At 40.1% G+C, this 17,338-nt stretch overlaps 1 protein-coding gene across 1 annotated transcript in view; it reads right to left on the bottom strand.

The window, feature by feature from the left end:
• Positions 1-888: 888 nt before the first annotated feature.
• The window catches only part of LOC148818758 (SEC14-like protein 5), a 33,886-nt gene continuing 17,436 nt past the window's right edge, over positions 889-17,338 (bottom strand). Inside the window, exons 6-17 of the mRNA XM_088936449.1 lie at positions 15,051-15,179; positions 12,772-13,009; positions 10,407-10,519; positions 9,221-9,250; positions 7,204-7,482; positions 7,022-7,092; positions 5,884-6,055; positions 5,085-5,219; positions 4,602-4,739; positions 3,614-3,853; positions 2,493-2,671; positions 889-2,118 (exon numbers count right to left, since the gene is read on the bottom strand). Coding sequence (XP_088792575.1) covers positions 2,013-2,118; positions 2,493-2,671; positions 3,614-3,853; positions 4,602-4,739; positions 5,085-5,219; positions 5,884-6,055; positions 7,022-7,092; positions 7,204-7,482; positions 9,221-9,250; positions 10,407-10,519; positions 12,772-13,009; positions 15,051-15,179 — 1,830 coding nt within the window. The 3' untranslated portion in view covers positions 889-2,012. The remainder of the gene's footprint in view (positions 2,119-2,492; positions 2,672-3,613; positions 3,854-4,601; positions 4,740-5,084; positions 5,220-5,883; positions 6,056-7,021; positions 7,093-7,203; positions 7,483-9,220; positions 9,251-10,406; positions 10,520-12,771; positions 13,010-15,050; positions 15,180-17,338) is intronic.

Raw genomic sequence — 17,338 nt, 5'->3', positions numbered from 1 at the left:
TTTGTGTGGATTTGGAGGTCTGCTTTGGATCACTGTCCTGCTGGACCATCCACCCACGACCCAGTCTTAGCCTCCTGGCAGAGGCAGCCACGTTTCAATTCTGAAATCTCCTGGTATTTGATGGAGTCCATGATGCCATGTATCCTACCAAGATTCCCAGGGCCTTTGGAAGAAAAACAGCCCCACAACATCACAGATCCACCACCATACTTCACAGTGGCGATGAGGTTCTTTTCTGCATGACCTTGACTCTTTTTACACCAAACCCACCTCTGGTGTTTGATGCCAAAAAGCTCCATTTTTGTCTCATCTGACCATAGAACCCGGTTCCAATCAGAGTTCCAGTGATGTTTAGCGAACTCCAGGCGCTTACGTTTGTGTTTTGACGACAGCAGAGGCTTTCTTCTGGCAAGCCTTCCAAATAGTTTGTTGGCATGGAGGTGGCGTCTAATTGTAGTTTTGGAGACTTGGTGACACCAGGATGAAACCAACTCCTGCAACGGTCCAACTGTGATCCTTGGAGAAAGTTTTGCCTCTCGAACCATCTTCCTCACTGTGCGTTGGGGAAAAATACACTTGTGTCCTCTTCCAGGCAGGTTCATCACAGCTCCAGTCGTTTGAAACTCATTTCATTTTTGTATTTTTATCTTCCCCATGTTGGATGACTAAGGGTGTTTGCCCCGCGTGTCACCTCATATTTAAACCCCAGTGAAACAGGAAGTCATGGATGACCACTTAAGAGTTCCTAAAGACTCAGGTGTGCTTAAAAAAGGTCAAATATGAATGGGAATATATGTCAATTAGATTTTGTTCATAGGAATTTCTAGGGGTGCCAATCATTGTGACACCTGTGTTTTTGAGGAAAAATGTTTATTTTTTTTATAAAGATTTCTTTTTTTCTTTGAATGATTTTACCTCACAGAAAGGTTAGATTTCTCTCATATTTTCCGTGTAAGATCAAGCTGATAAACAACACGGACATTTTTTGTCATCTTTACCAAGGGTGCCCATAATTCTGGAGGGTACTGTATATTCAAGTTAAAACTCTTAAGTTGGATTTGATGAGGAATTAATTTTAACTCGCTTTTAGGTATTTCTGAACAGCTTTAAATCATGCTGAAGATATTTAAGGCAGTAAATCAGAAACAATCTGTCATTTTACAAAAACATTAGTGCATTCTGTGTACTCCATCAAGAACAATATTGCTGATATAAAAAGCCCTTTAATAATGAAGTCTGCAATGTCAAAGTTTCTGTATCACTTTCAGCTGCGTTCTATATTCCTGAACTACACATCAATCTAATATGGCTTTAAGTTGCTCAAGATGCATTGTGAGATCTTTTATCTTCTGTATAAATAACTCTGTGCTTGGTTAGGATTGCACAGGCAAGAACAACAATTTGTGCAGTTGATTTGAGAGCTGTCTAAAAGTTTTTTTACATCTTTTAGCATTCCTATAGTTTCATTGGTACATGCATGTAAGAACTGCATTTAACAATATATTGTAGAGTGTGCTTTTGTTAATGGATATGAAATATCAGTTTCGTTTTAAAACAAATGAAACATTAAAGTTGAATATGGGAAAAAAATCCTCTGCTGCTGTTGTAATGTTTTGTTCATTATGGGTAATCCATGCACAGAATTTGTTTTTTTTTCTGTAAATCAGCCAAGAAATGGCCTTGTAAAATATGCAAGGAGAGTACTTCTCAACTTCCTGAAATCACTGAAAAACTCACTCTATATTGATAGGAATCTCTAGCAATTGGTGATGGGGAAAATTGGGACCTCTAACTGTAATCATGAATTATAAATCGCACTTCATGTCTTTGAGTTAAAAAAACGAATCAGTGCATCGTCGCCAAACTGAGCTCAAATGCAAGCTAAGCATGTACAGTATGAACTGTTCCATAAAGTGACTGTTTCCTCTTGATCTAGCCCTTCGTGTAAGAATCGTTTATGGCTCACATTGTTAGCAGTCAGTGCTCTGCTCCCAGAGGAAAGCTGTCCCTCCTTATCTGGAAATGAGCGAGCTGCTCTGGGACTGGCTGGAGGAGGACGTGCCTGCGCTCAGCTGGGAGAAACCACTGTGACAGGATTCAAGGCTGGACATCGACCCTCTGGAGAGAAAACAAACACAAGCATTACAAAGCCACGGCTCTCTTCAGTCTCCTGGTACGTGGTAAACCTACACTGTAGTGGCTTGGGTTTTGTCAAAAACTTTAAGAAGTTTTTTTTTTTTAAAGCATTGCTGTACATTTATACATTTTGCATTTAAATATGTAATAATGGTATGTACACAATTTGTGATGTTACATCTAAAACTTTAAAAAGACATAGAGCTGTCACAAAAAATACATTGTAATACACATAATTTGTTGTCAGAGATCTAAGCTGCCCGAACACAGTACCTGCGATCGATTAAAGTTTCTCTTTACTCAAGAAGCTGATAACCGGCTCGAGGTGTCCCAGAGCAAGGCCGTCGCGGGCGTACCTGAAGTCCTCCGAGGCCAGCACTTCAGTGTAGTACATGACTTTACACTTGTGGGAAGAGACCTGCAAGGTGGCCAGGACGTCATCCACGCTGGGCAGGGTGGTGGCTGACCCCGGGGCGGGTCCCTTCATCTTCCACTGGAGGATGTAGAACCCAGGCCAGCGCGTGACGTGGGAGCCCTAAGACCAGTGACCAGAGCCCAGGTTACACTGCTGCTCGCCTCCCAAGCACATGCACACGGACAGCTGCTTCCATCACAGGCGCTCCTTTCTTCTGCTCTTTTCTGTTCTGCATTCACAACACGTACGGTCACTTGCTTTGCGCCTGGGGGCAGCCTTGTTGTGAAAGGCGCTATATAAAAATAAACTGAATTGAATTCCTTTCCAGCCGAGCTCTCGGTTCCACAGCGGGTCTCACAATTTTATCACCTGCCTAATCATCATAATTTCTACCTTGGGTCCAAAGTGAGTGAAATTCATTTTTAATCAACTACAAGGAAACAGCGTCTTCTTAACACACACTCACACTAGGGCTTGTGCTTGAAAGATGCTTGAACTCAGTTTTCCACTGTTGAGTGTATTTTTAACTCTCCCACTCCAACTCTGTTTCCATAGCTGGTCTTCAGTTTTCAAACAAAATAGAGATCTTTTGGTATCGCACGCAGATAATGGGTTTGATCTATAGAAAATTAAGTTCTGCAATGCAAGAACTTAAGGATGTAGTTATGCTGGGCACTATTATTTGTTATTTTTTATTAGCTGCCTTGATTGTTGTAATTAACTGTGACTAAAGCCTTCAATATTACTGGACTGACACTTCCATGCTAATAGGAAAGCCAGTTGTGTTTTGCTACATAAAGTTAAACGGACCTTTGATAAAACAAATGTGTGGAGATTTGTGTAATATGGGTACACAGCTCAGTGGTAGAACATCTGACTGTGGATCAGGAAGCACCAGACACAAATAAACAAATGGAATTATGCAAAAGTGCTGTGTTTGGAACGGACACCATCGTCAGCTAAATTCCTAAACATAACGAACGGTTTTCAATGCATCTCGGAAATGAAACCCCCTTATCCATAAAAACAGACTGAGCATGTTAGATAATAACTGAATGTCACCTGGATGCTTTCTCCTTCTCGACACACGAGGGGCGATTCCACCATGCTGTAGTCCACCCCCAGCACCCAGCTCTTCTCAATCAGCTGCACGCTGTTGCCCCCTGGTGTCGAAACAGGGGGGTCTTTCCTGGTTGTCTGAGGGGACCTCTTGGAATGAAAGATGTTGAACACCAGGTCTCCTTTGAGAATGTCGAAGTCCCAGGTAATCACTGAAGAGCCTTCCAGGATCTCAATAACAATCTAGAAGCAAAAGGAACTATATCAGGGATATATATTTGTCAATAGTACAGAACAATCAGAATAAAACAATAAATAAGCCTGCATGCAGCATGGTCAAATGCTCCAACAAGAATACATTCTCAAAGTCACAGAAAATAGACCTACTAAAACTAAATGATGCATTCATTAGCACATTAAAATCTTCCGTAAAAAAATCAGCCTTTAGGTGACATTTAAGAATGCTGACAGCTGCCTCAGCTGTTTGTGCTCCCATGAGAAGGTTCTGTCTCCTGCCTTACTCTGGAGAGGAGGACGAAAGCCTGAGTCAGCGGAGAAGTCTTGGAAAACCCGAAAGCTAGACCACTCATGCCTAGTCCACAAGACAGGTGAGTGCAGTCACGCCAGTAAAACGTGCTACAACATTTTAGACAGACTGAAGTCTTTCTACCTTAGACGTGCGCTAGTAGTGCATGACAGTTGTCTATAAATAAAGGCTTGTATCTTGTATTTCAGCACTGCACAGGCCAAAGAAGGGTACTGACCAAGCACAAGGACAGCTCGCCGTGACTGGACTGCACAGTGCACGATTAGATCTCTCCCAAGACACAGCTTTCCCAGTATGTGTGGATCCCATATTGGCCTTATCAGGCACCTCTGGGCTCATGGAAGACAATCAATCCCAACCGTGACTGATAGCCAACGAACAGGAAAGGGACAAGAATGAGGCGTTAATGTGCTTTTGGTTACACTGCTCATAAAGGTTAGTTACTTCATGGGGCGCTCCTTTGAAAATGTTTCCAGACTGGTAGATGGTCTCTGCCCACAGTCTGATATGATCCGAGGTCTCCAGTTCCTCTTCTGTTTGGTAGAACGATTTGGGAACCAGGCCCCCTTCAGGGACATTGCACTGGAAAGTTAAAGCCCACATTAGTTGTACTGTATGAAGTGAATTTTATTTCTCTGCTTTACAATTCAGAGTGTGTTGTGGACTAAATAAGTAATTTAATCAAAATGCAAGGACTGAAATAAAATACCGTACAACTGAAGAAGAACAGAATTTCCTTCTTTAGATGTTTTTCAAATTGAATACAGTGAATCCTGTATGTTTTGTCAAAATAACAAAAAGCTACTTGTATTCTACGTATAAAATACAGTTTTTGTAACAACTACATAATCCTATGAATCAAGAAACAGTGAACCTTGAGAAATGTGAAAATCATCCATTTTCATGAGTATAATCTAAGTATTTTACCAGACAGTCTCCCCCAAGGAAGTCTGGGATAATCTCTCTGTCAATGTAGTCTACCAGTCCGCCCACTCCATGGTAGTTATTACCACTGTAGATGAGGAATTTCTGCCTGGTGTTCTCATTTATAAACGGACTAACCTAAAAAAAGAGGTTAGAAAAATAGATATTGAGGATTAATGGCATATTGTCATCACATATTTCAAAACAATATATTGCCTCTGAACCTTTTCTCACTCTGTCCTTGAAACACTGAGACAATATCTGCATCTGAACAGTGACTAAGCAGTTTCTTACAGACTATACACTACAATGCAATGTTCTAAATACTGTGTGGCCCATACTGCAATGTTAATTTGACTCCATGGTAAGGATGAAGACAACTTTTAAAACAATTACATATCGCAAAGTGAAACCAGAAGAAAGCATGGACTAATGTTCGCAAATCCTTCTATAAAGAACAGTAGTGCAATGATAAATTACCAGTGTACAGATATAGCACAAGTAAACCAAGTGATATCACACTGAGTAAGATGTGCAATAGCTCAAATACAACACAACCCCTACCTTACAAGGTAAACTGCTCTGTATGCAAATACTTTTTATCTAGCAGGATTTATATGCTCAATATTTGTATTAATTTTATGTAATATTTTACCATTGGCGATCAAAGCGTCAGTGAAACTTCTGTCTGGTTGATGCGCTAAATGCTAATCTTTTGTGGCTAGTGTGACTGTCAGGCCACAGGCTAGGTCTTGCGTCAGTGGAGAAGTTCATGGCCCGCAGTTGTCAGTACTGTACCTACCAGAGTCCACAGCACAGGGAACACCCTAGGTGCACGGACAATCAGAAGCCTTCCCAGAGTTTCTGGGTAATTGGCTTCTACGACTTCAATTATTCGCAGGAGAGCTTTAACCCCTGGTCTCCACAGATGTCTCATGTTAAGTCCTTCCAAATCGACTAGGCAGGTCCATGATCTAAAATTCACAAAAAATATACAGAGATTGATAGCAAAAAAAGTGTTAGTCTTCCCCTTAATCTAACCTTCAGGTCAATGACACCAATGACCCTTTTCACCAGCAGGAAAATCTCATTCTGTGTAAATTTGCAATAAAGGTAAATTTAAGTTCCTGTAAAACTGTGAAACTTTTTTAAGACAAAACTTGAAAGGAACTGTCCCAGTCCTCCTAACTACATTTTCAACGAGTTAACAACTCTTCTCTGTGCAATTCTGCAGTGCGCAAAGTACTACCATCACTTCACATATACAGTGCCTTGCAAATGTATTTCAACCTCTGCACAAGAGTGCAATTAATATTTCCATCTGTCCATTTTCTGACCTGTTCATCCAATACAGAGTCGTGGGGGAGCCTGAGCCTATCCTGGCAAGCAACAGACACAAGGCAGGATACACCCTGGATGGGACGCCAGTCCATTGCAGGGCACACACAGACACACACACACACACGCTCACAAAATTCATGTAAAGTGCACAGAATTATTTTAAGAAGCCACACAATTATTTGAGAGGCCTCTGTGTGTACTGCAATGTGTGCTTCTCATAATTTCAGATAAAAAACATCTGTCTCTGTGAGGTTACTTGTTCAGGTAGTGAATTTCAAGCAAGGCCTGAACCAGGAAGATTAAGGAGCTTTTAAAGCAGGTCAGGGGAAAATTCATGCCTTTCAAGCACAATCATCAAGAAAAAGAAGGCGAGTCATAACCTTTGCAAGGCACTGCATACAACTCTTTGCAGTTATGTACAAAGTACAGAGGGTCTATAATGCTGTACAACAGCAGCATTCTGATACTATAAAATACTTAGGACAATTTTTGATAAGCTAATACAAAATTAATTTTGTTAAGTAGCTAACACCCGCTGCTGGTATAATTCAACAAAGATTTTGCTGCAGTTGAAAAGAAACAATAGAAAATGCACTAACGTGATGGGTCTGCCAAATATTTTGGTGTTTTCTTCACATCTTCTTTGTCCTTCTTCATTGATTGACAGCACCTGCGCAGCAAGACACAGAGATGAGGTTTGTGTGTTCTCGGCCCAGAGCAGTTGGACGGAGTGATGCTCCGGTCTGGGGCCGTGTCATCGCCATGACGGCCGCGCACGTACATGCCTGAGCAGGGCCTCCTCTCCCATGGCCTTCACCAGCCCCTTGGTGTCCATCTGCCCCAGGCGCAGGATGTACAAGGGGCGCCCGTTGCGGTCGTGGAAGTGCCACCCCCCGGCGTAGTACTCTTCGAGGAAGGCCGGGGGCCTCCAGGTTTCCAAAATGTAGTCCACCTGGAACTGCTTCCGCCACGTGAGCGACTGGCACAGCATCTCTCGGGCCTTGTCCATGTTGAAGTCCCGGGCCTGCAGGAAACGCAGAATGTGCTCGTCTTTGGGGATCTGTGGAGACGGAAGTCAAGTTAGCGAAGCACGACACCTCATGAGTCCCAGATCAACTGCCCACACGTTACAGCAAACAAGTAGCTACGGCATGTGAAAACATAAGTCAAATGGCTGAATGCAATCTTCCCTCATGTTGTAAACAAAGGCTTGTTTTCAACATGTTGCTGAGGTAGTCGTAGATGGGCCTGGTCATGCAGGTCGATAGAAAGAACAGAACATTAAGAGCCAGAATGCATTTTGCTTAACTAGGAGATTGTTTTATTGAAAACGACCTGATTTCTCTCATCGTGCAAAAAAAGTATAACTACTGAATGAAAGAAATTGAGTTTTTGTGCTTCTATTAAAGCCTAAATTGTTTAATAGCATAGGTATGGTCATGGCTGACTCTTAAATATACTAGCTGAATTGTCCTCTGTAAATACGAAACTCTACATCATTACATAATACGCTTCTGATCCAATCTACAATGGGAAAAAGCTGCAAATAATAATAATCCGATTACAAGGGAAAGAAATGTAGTAATAGATTTTAAAAATGACAACATGATTATAATAATAATACACTTTTTGTCCTCATTAATTATAAAAGGAATCGTGAAATTAAACTATTAGGAGATTTCTGTTTTGAGCCCTGTAGCAGCAGTCCATGCTGCTCTTTAATGTGCAAAGTGTCTTCTTCTCCTTTTTAAATTAAACATCTGATACTGTACTATTACGGAATGTCATGAATGTAGAAGACACTGCAGAAAAGGGTAAAAAGAGACCTGTGTTACAGAAGTGCGATCGACAGTTAACTGTGAAATCCCAGGCTACTAGACTGGAGACATTCCATTGAAAAAATGAATTGCCTTCACTTGTACACAAAGGATTTTGTTGATAATTGATAACAATACAATAGATAATCATATTAACTTAAATAGTCTGACATTTATTTAAAAATATGCTGAGAACATGTAATTAAACAAATCTATACTGTCGAATTGCTAAAAACCTCCACGGATTTGATTATGTAAAAGGGACCAATTCCTAAAATGATAGAATTATTACATTTCAAATTTGTATTTCATTTTTTTTTCCACAATTCTCTTCCTGAAATACAAAGTAGTCATAGTCTTTTATTTTCAGGTTTTATCACAGAAAATACATTCTGGAGGAACCTTAACATTGTTCCACTTGAGTTTATAAACAGTTTATAAAAGTCTTTCTTTCTATTTAAAAAAACCCACCAGAGATGGGTTTATCAGCATCCGCTAATATGAAAAGCAAAATGATATCAATGTAAATGGACAACATCCCCAAGTCCTGTTAAAAGAAAGCTTGGCTCTGTTTGCTCTCCATGTTTCCAAAATCCTCTCCCATGTGTTTTCTAGATTACGGAAGCAGATACATTCCAGGTAAAAATATCTACTGCTTGAACAATTAAGGAACAGAGATCACTGCGCTACGTGCTTTGTCCAATCTCTGAATATTTGGAGCTGTACATCTATGTTCATATATAAAAGTGAAGTCTATGCTATGTCCTGTACAATTCTGGCTAGTACTTCACATTCCTAAACCATCTGTCTAACCGCAGAATTCTGTATTGACAGAATTACATTTAACAACATTCACTGCTCTCGAGAGACTGCTGCCAGTAGAAATGCTGATTGGACATAATATTTCAGACCCATTGTGTCTGTTTTGGAAACGGATGATTCCTCCCCACACAGGTTCACACAGCATGCATTACTTTTTACCTTTTCTGGTTTCCATTCACCAGCTTCTGACTACAGAAAAAGAAAATTATTTTCATAGAGTTAAGCCACTAATACTAATGCAACTAATCACGGTTGCAATGTTAAGTACTGTATTTCAAGAACAAATATCAAAATATTTTATTGTGTTTGTTATCAACGTGTTGTTCTAAGTATATTATAAGTTCAAAGTATTCACTAACTTAACATAACAGGACATCAGGATATGATGTATCATGCATTGCTCAATAGAACAAAATCATCATTTGGAAAACATGTAGTGAATAGTACATCAGTGGCAGAGTGTTAAATTATTTTATCTCTCGATGAGTATTTTGGCAAAAAGAAATCGGCAACAAACTCTTTAAGCCCACTTCCATTTTAAGATTAGAAACCGAAGGCAAAGTTAACAACAATAATGCCATTACAAATTAAAAAAAAATCTTAACCTGTTCATAAGAGCTTATCAACTCCTTAGATATAAGTACAGAACAAAGCAAAAGACTAAATAATTTTCACTGCTTGAAAAATAAACTAACTGTATATATTGTCAGGTCAGCAGTTTCATTGCATCATAATGTTGACTTTACTTGGTATATCTAATTACTATTTACTGTTTGTGTTAGAGCTGTTAGCTGTGTGCCATCATTGTTTGGGAGTTATTCTGCACGCAGTACATTTGCTATCTTTGCACCTCTGTCAACATACTGGAGGACTTGTGCTTTGCGTAACTTTTCTCTTAGCTGTATACACTAGTAAATGCAGCATTGAGAAATGTGCCTTTTTGACAGTATAGCTTGGTGAAAAACATCCAGCTAAAAAGGATATAATCTTCATAGAAGCATAAACAATTTTCCAGAGATGAAGTTCAAGATAAATCTAACAGTCTAAAGAGATAATGATATGCACACAGACTGCCTGTGAACGTCCAGCACTAAATGCACAATGAGTAAAGAGCACACATGTACTGTAGAGAAGCACACTACACAGTACAGGAGCTCACAAACATGACACACAAGGAAAGGATGAATGGAACAGGAGACAGAGAGCAAGTCCTGCTAAAAATGACAGTTACACAAATGAAGAAATGTCATACTGCTTTGTTTTTTTTAAAGGGGAAGTGATAGTTCATTATTCTCCTAGATTATCGTAACGTCCTACATAGTTCTAAAAGACAAAATGCGAGTACCTTTCCTTTATGGGTCTCCTGTAGCCACTGTCTCAGCTGGATTAAACAACTTTCTTGCATAGGTGTCAACTGTCCAAGGTAGCGTTCAATGTAATCAGCATCTAATTTGTCTGCTAAAGAAATTAATTATATAGCATTAATTACTACATTTTATATTATTCATACCACAGTACAGTTTTTTTAACAATGAGTCACTGAATATGGTAATATCAACTGAATACAAACAACTGACAACATTTATAATCATATATAACTTTCTCAATAAATGCATTACAAACCCATTGGTATTGATCGAACATTAATATCCAGCTTCTGGAAAAATGTCTATGCAAGAAAAAAACGGTATGAATGAGCTCACAGGAATCTCAGCTGCCCGTGTGAGATTTAGTTTCATTTTTGCCTCTCAGACCTACTGCACTTTGATCTGTGGGCTGAGAAAGAGTTAAAAGCCTTTTGAGTCATAGTCATCTCACCAGATACATTTCTTAATTTTATTGCAGGCCACAGTTAAAGGTTAACATGATACTGATTGTACACAAAACAGACACCATTTCAAGATCACCAAGAAGCAAACAAAAACTTTTTAAATATTAGATATTAATACAGAGTGGAACTTTCAGAATTCCAAAGTACTACGCCACAGACTGAAAAACATCTTACTGTAGTTCTTGACTTCTGTAATTCACTACTTAAACACAGAAAACAATAGCATACATTTTTTGAGTTTAGTAGGGAGTAACACCTTTACAAAGAAAGAAGAAAGGAAAAGAAGAAATTATATGACTGATGTTGCCTTTTATGATGTAGGTAGAGCTCCAATATCAGATGTTAATTTATCTAGGTAACATCTACTCAAAATGATTTATATTGGTATGGATGGTCATTTTTCTGAAGCAATCTCAGTGAAGTACAGTACCTTGCTCAAGGGCACAGCAACACCCCTAAGACTCCAGAGCCCTAATCACTGCTCCACACTGCTACCACATACAGCAACAGATACGATAACAGATGATCTGGAAAAAACTGAGCGCATTCAAGCCACCAGTCTAGCAACACATTTCAGAGTCAAAGGACTCAGAAGATCACGATTTGGGTGTTATCAGGTGACGAGCACTAGAGCCAGTTCCAGGAAGAGTTAATGGAGTATCAGAACCTTTGTTTGCCTTCACCTAACACATTCCCATTATTCTATCATCTACAAGAGCTGCAGGGAGCTCAGTCAGTTTAATTTCAGCATTTAGCATCCTTCACTTAACTCACCTTAACCCCTTAATGCGTTTTGAAAGTTTTTTAATGTTCTTATACTGTCCTTTCATTCATTTTATAACCTGTTTATCTGAAAACAAGGCCGCAGGGGGGCAGCCTCTATTCTGGCAGGCAAGAGGCGTGAGACAGGACGCACCGTGGACAGGACACAGTCCATCACAGTTCTGATATTCACGCAGCAATACAGGAACAGCTTCAGAGACATGGAGCTTATATTCATGGAGCTTATAACGTTTTACACAATCATCAATCCTATACCAAAAATGATATTAAAACAAAAAAACCCAGAACTTAATCCAGAAGATCATCACCAGAAACTGCAAAGCTTTTCTCCCAATTCTTGGTAAGGAGTAAGCACACCACAAGCCCGTTATGTAACAGGACAGTCCAGGCAGGTGTCCAGGCCCTCTCAAAGGACCGCTTTGTTTGAAGGTAGCAGCTGTTACTATCGGCGTACGGTCCACGTCAATGAAAAGACAGAGCAGTGAGCAACCCGAGTGACAAAAGAAAATATTCAGTTCTCAAAATTCTGAGACTTGCCTTTCCTTGGTAACACTTTACTGAAAAACTTTTTACTTTTTACAATGTGAAAATTAAGTCAAATGTATGAAGTCAAATCTATTTTTTTTATGATTTCACCTACAGTAAACACAATGAATTACATTGTTAGTTTAATAATGTCTTAGCCTATTTAAATGTATTTTATTAAGTGCATTCATAAAATAGAAAAACTCAGTTACATATGGTAAATTTATACCCCAAAGACTAGGGAAATAACAAGAATGAAGTTCACTGCAAACAGGAAAGCAAAGTCGCATGGTTAACGTGTGAGCTGAGCCACTAGAGGGCAGTCAGGACAAAACAATTCAAACATTTCTACCGAGACGTACTGCTGAATTCACTCGGAAATATTGTTGGGAAATTATTGTTATGTCAAATGAAATTTACTAAAACATAAAGGAATACATCTGAGGTCTGCAAGCCTGTTGCAAAAGTCAGGGACACTACATAGAAGGGTTTTTCATCGTTTGTTTTTACACAAATTCATAAAGGACATTCTGCACTGTTTGTTACGTAATTTCCAGTTCCACCTACTCACCGTCTGGTGTTGTTGGCTCAGTAGCGCTGCTGCTGAGGTTACAGCTGGGCTCTTTGGTGCTGCTGTGTGTGAGAACATCCAGCTCCAGTCTGGAGTCTCCTAAGGAGGGCTGTGTGGAGGTGCTGGACTGGACTGTGGCCACCGCCTGGACTCTCTTCTCGAGTTGGACCCAGCGGGGAATCTCGGTGACACCCTCTGCTATCAGCTCATTCAGATAGTGCTCTATTACCTCTTTACCCTGAAAAGAAGCCACAGGCATATCATCACTCTAAGACTCTGTGGTTCTCTGTCTGAGCTGGTCCAGCATCTCCCTAAAATCTCTATTCATGGATTTCACATTGATCCTGAACAAGCAAAACTGAATACAAACACTCTGGACTCCGGAAGAATGAACACTTTCAGATTTGTAAACATTTTAGAAACATTCAAGTTTAAAAACAGTGTTGTGGCTGTTACAGTAGAAGCAACAACTGAGAGACAGAAATTACTTTGACAATAAAATTAAGGGGGGAAATTAGGTAGGCCAGATGGTGAAAGCCCATGTGGAATTGATTAGAAATGCCACAGTTCGTAATCCTCCTTTTATGAACAGTGTCAGGAGATCCTTAATGGTCACACAGTAAGGACCTCTGCTCTAATGTGCTCAGGCTGCAAGGTGGGAACGCCCACCTGCATCTTTGAAGACCGCGTGCTGCACTGTTAGCAGCCGCTCATTCTAATGATTCCTTGGATTTTATGGTACTTTGACCAGTGACGTACAGTGAATGACACCGGTGGCACATTGTGTTAAGAAATTAAAGTGGTCCAAAATAAAAGGGACTGCACAGAAATTCGAGGTGACATCTACCCCTCGAATGCCCAACACAACACACATACAGTAGAGAAACCACATGGAGAAGACAGCGCCTGCCAGCACAGATGACTGCTGCGAGACACATTGCAATGTGAAAGGTCCTGGAGAAACTGCACACGACAAGCCGTTCCTTGTACCTGTTCCTCTGCAGTCTACACTTGCTGACACAGCTACTGTACCACTTGAACGTATTTATGAACATGTCTCAAAGCACTGTACATCTGCCTTTGCTGTTGGAAAGATGTAGGACACCCACCGAGAGGCCGTGAATATGGCCAATAAGAGTCAGTTGAGGGATTGCTTTGCTCATGTTACATTTGGTCTGATTGTCTGATCTGTGTGGTTTTGAACCTGAAAGAAGCTGTTAGGAGGGATACAGCCATGTGGAGAAGGGTCTTTCCACATGCCAGTAGCAGCTGTTGAGAGTTCGGAGCTTTGGAAGGCTGAGAACCTAAAGCAAAATCTGCTGTCAAACTATTTTTTTCATTTAATTTTAAGAACTGAAAAAATAAAAGTAAAGGCTCAACATCTCAGAGCTAATGAAGGCAACTGTTATACACTGCTAATGAAAGTAATTGCCTTGCCTTCGGACCCTGTGGGTGTATTTGCTTAATTCTATAAAACAAAGGTGACTGCAAACAAAATGAACACAGCAGTCATTAATGCAGTTAATGCACAGGGTTCTCAGTTTTTAATTAGATACCCGTTATTGCACCCTGCTGTATCAGTGAGTGACCGAGTGGAGGAACCTCGGCAGGGTACGGTTGAGTGCTACAATTAGTACTCGACTCAAATTCCAGACGAAACCAGCAGTGACAGTGTGCAGTGGCACAGGAATGTACTCAGTGCTGGAATGTGAGAAGATCACAGCTAGTGTGCTGTTGTAAAGCAAGGTCAATTTACTCTTACAGATGCTTTCAACTTATAAGGTACAGTGCCATTTAATTTGGAGTGGAACATTAGCCTCAACAAGCTGCTGTATGCATGTTTCTATGTTTCTGCTTCTGTTTGTTAATTGCGTTGCATGATTTTGTTTTTCCACACCTTTGCTTCTGTTGCTGCCCTTCAGTTCTTATATAAACATACTGTATATTGCTGATGACCTACATGACTTTTCAATAAATTATTCTGGACACTCCTCTCACTTTCTTTCTACACACTCCATGCACCTGTAAACTGACCGCTGAACAATCCAGTAAAATGTGTCAGGAAACATGAACTTTCTGCTAGCTTGTACCAGTGCCTGTCACCAATGGTCAAGCAGTTCTTCTCTGGATCTGACAGTTAAATAGAGTATAAAGTATCCACCCCTTTATGAACAGTATCATTGAAAATGTATTACAAAACATCACAAGAAATGTTACTGCTGTAAGTCCAGTACCAGCCAGCCCTGTTTCCAATATTACCCCACGATACAGGTAGTTACCCGCTTTATGTTGGCTGTGTATTGTTTCATTGCAATTTTCTCCACAGTGTTTTCAAAACCAAAGAATGATTTGATATCCAAGGAGGCAGACTGCTCAAAGCACGTCCAGTCTTCATTTTCGGGGTGAACCTATAAGTGAAAAATACATAAATATTTATTTATGTTGAGCATGTCAGATTATACCCTGTATGAATTACTCATTTACACAGGAATCTTGTTTCAAAAGAAAGACCATTTTTTGAAAAACGTTAACCTTTTCATACATTTTCATTTAACGAAATGCTTAGGAAGAACTGCACCAATTATAACAAGAAATGTATTCAATCCAGATATTCCTATAAACGTTACCCTTTCTTCTCCAGGGAGAATTTGTGGCACATACAGAATATACAGTACAGCAGGTCTTCATCGAGAAACAAAAAGCAGCATAACGTTACAGTAAAACGAAAGACGCTCTTTAAATTTGCCCGTTAAGAGAAAGCGGAGCAGCTGTGGGCAGTAAAGCTGAGCAGAGATGACGCAGGCTGCTGCATCGTTTTGACATGTGTGACTCTGGGAAGGACGATACTGGTGCTGTATGGAAAAATTTAACAGCTGGGGAATCTAAAATAAATAGATTGTCTCCTCTACAAAGGCATGTAATTTATCACAGCTGCAAAACATACACTTCATAGTACACTTCACACAGTATAGATGCCATCTTGGTATCTGACAAGAAAATTATTGTTATACAGCTTCTCTGGATTGACGTACTCCACTGTTTGCTACAGAGACCTTTAAAAGACGATAACAATAGGAGGCGTTTACCATGCGCTTAGGATTTGTTTAGTCTTCGGTTTTTCCCCTTTCCTGATTGTATGTTGCCAAAATTATAGGTATAGTTTACAGGAAATAAATTCTATAACAATTGCTAATGTACTTTGATTTTATTTAATTCCACTGATGCTGAATATGATAATGTCGATACTGACACTAAACCAATAAGAATGCAGTTTTGATATTGCGTTGAGAGCAGTGACTAATGTGTAAATCACAAAGCGCCGGAGCTCAATCTGACCGGGTTGGAGTGGACGTAAGAGGGGTGACAGAGGTCCCAGATCTCTCAACTACACCATTCGCACTGTATACCATCACCGTAAACACTTCCCATGGATTTTCAAGCCTCCACTGTCAAACACATGGTAACGCGTGTATCTTAAAAAACATGCTTAATTAGTAATGTCAAAGGCCATGATCACACATTACTAGGCATGCTTTGAGTTTGAACTCTGACGGGCTGCCATCTAGTCTGTAGGCCTCAGTGTCTCTCACTGGCCTATATTCCGCATGTCACAGGACACGTTAGAGACATGGGGTCACGCCTTTGGCTCTTAGCGAGGAATTCTGCAGCAGCAGAAGAGCAGTCCCTCACTCCCACTTCACTGTCACTGCAACAAGGTCAGTGAAGCTCTGACTGCCTTTCTGGACTATTTTTGGACTTTTGTTTTGGTTATAAAATACTTACAAAGTGGTATGACACCAAAACACAAGGCGCCTGAAAGCAGCAGTCTCACAACACGATTGGCAAACGTAAAGACTCTGGTCAGGTCCCAGGTACAAAGTGTACAAACACCTGGTCACCACCAGCGAAGGTAATGGCAGGAGTGCAAGTGAATTCAAGCGAGCAGAGGCTGGTTCAGAGTTTCTCCATGTACACTGCAGAAGCCACTGCCTGGTTCAAGCCAGAGCTCCTGGAATTTATTAAGGAAAATGATACACAGCACTTTTAGAAACATAGAAGTCTCACAAGGATCTGCATCCTTTTTCCTTTTTTTTCAAGTTTTTCTATTTTTAAATTGTAAACGCATGTTCAATTTTTGTGAATAAGTGCTGAGCACAGAGCTTTCTGAGGACCTACACACCTGCTGGTAATGTGATTATTATAAATGACCCACTTATCTTAGAACCTCTGCAAGTTGTTTTTCTATCTTCCTAAAAATGTTGGGCTTTTATTTAGGAAATGTTACAGCTAAAAGGCAACATCTTTTTACAAGCTTGCGTTGTTCAGAAAAAGAAAGCAACAGTTGAAATTTAACCTCTTAACTATCAAACCTTTTACAAGGTCCTTTAAGGCTTTGTTGATTTAATTGCTTAAATAGAACACAAACGAGCAGGTGTGTGGGTACCCAGCACCAGGAAGGAGAAGACCTGACTCACAGGACTCTAAAACTGAGAGGTGCTGGAGGTCCAGAACAAACAAGGCACAGCTGTCAGTAAATTAAATGTTCACATTTTAACTTGCCTTTCTA

Source organism: Atractosteus spatula, chromosome 18 (assembly GCF_055471065.1).
Source record: "Atractosteus spatula isolate fAtrSpa1 chromosome 18, fAtrSpa1.hap1, whole genome shotgun sequence".
In the NCBI taxonomy this organism is placed as follows: domain Eukaryota; kingdom Metazoa; phylum Chordata; class Actinopteri; order Semionotiformes; family Lepisosteidae; genus Atractosteus; species Atractosteus spatula.
Note: the sequence above shows the minus strand (reverse complement) of the source record. Positions and strands in the feature narration are given on the sequence as shown.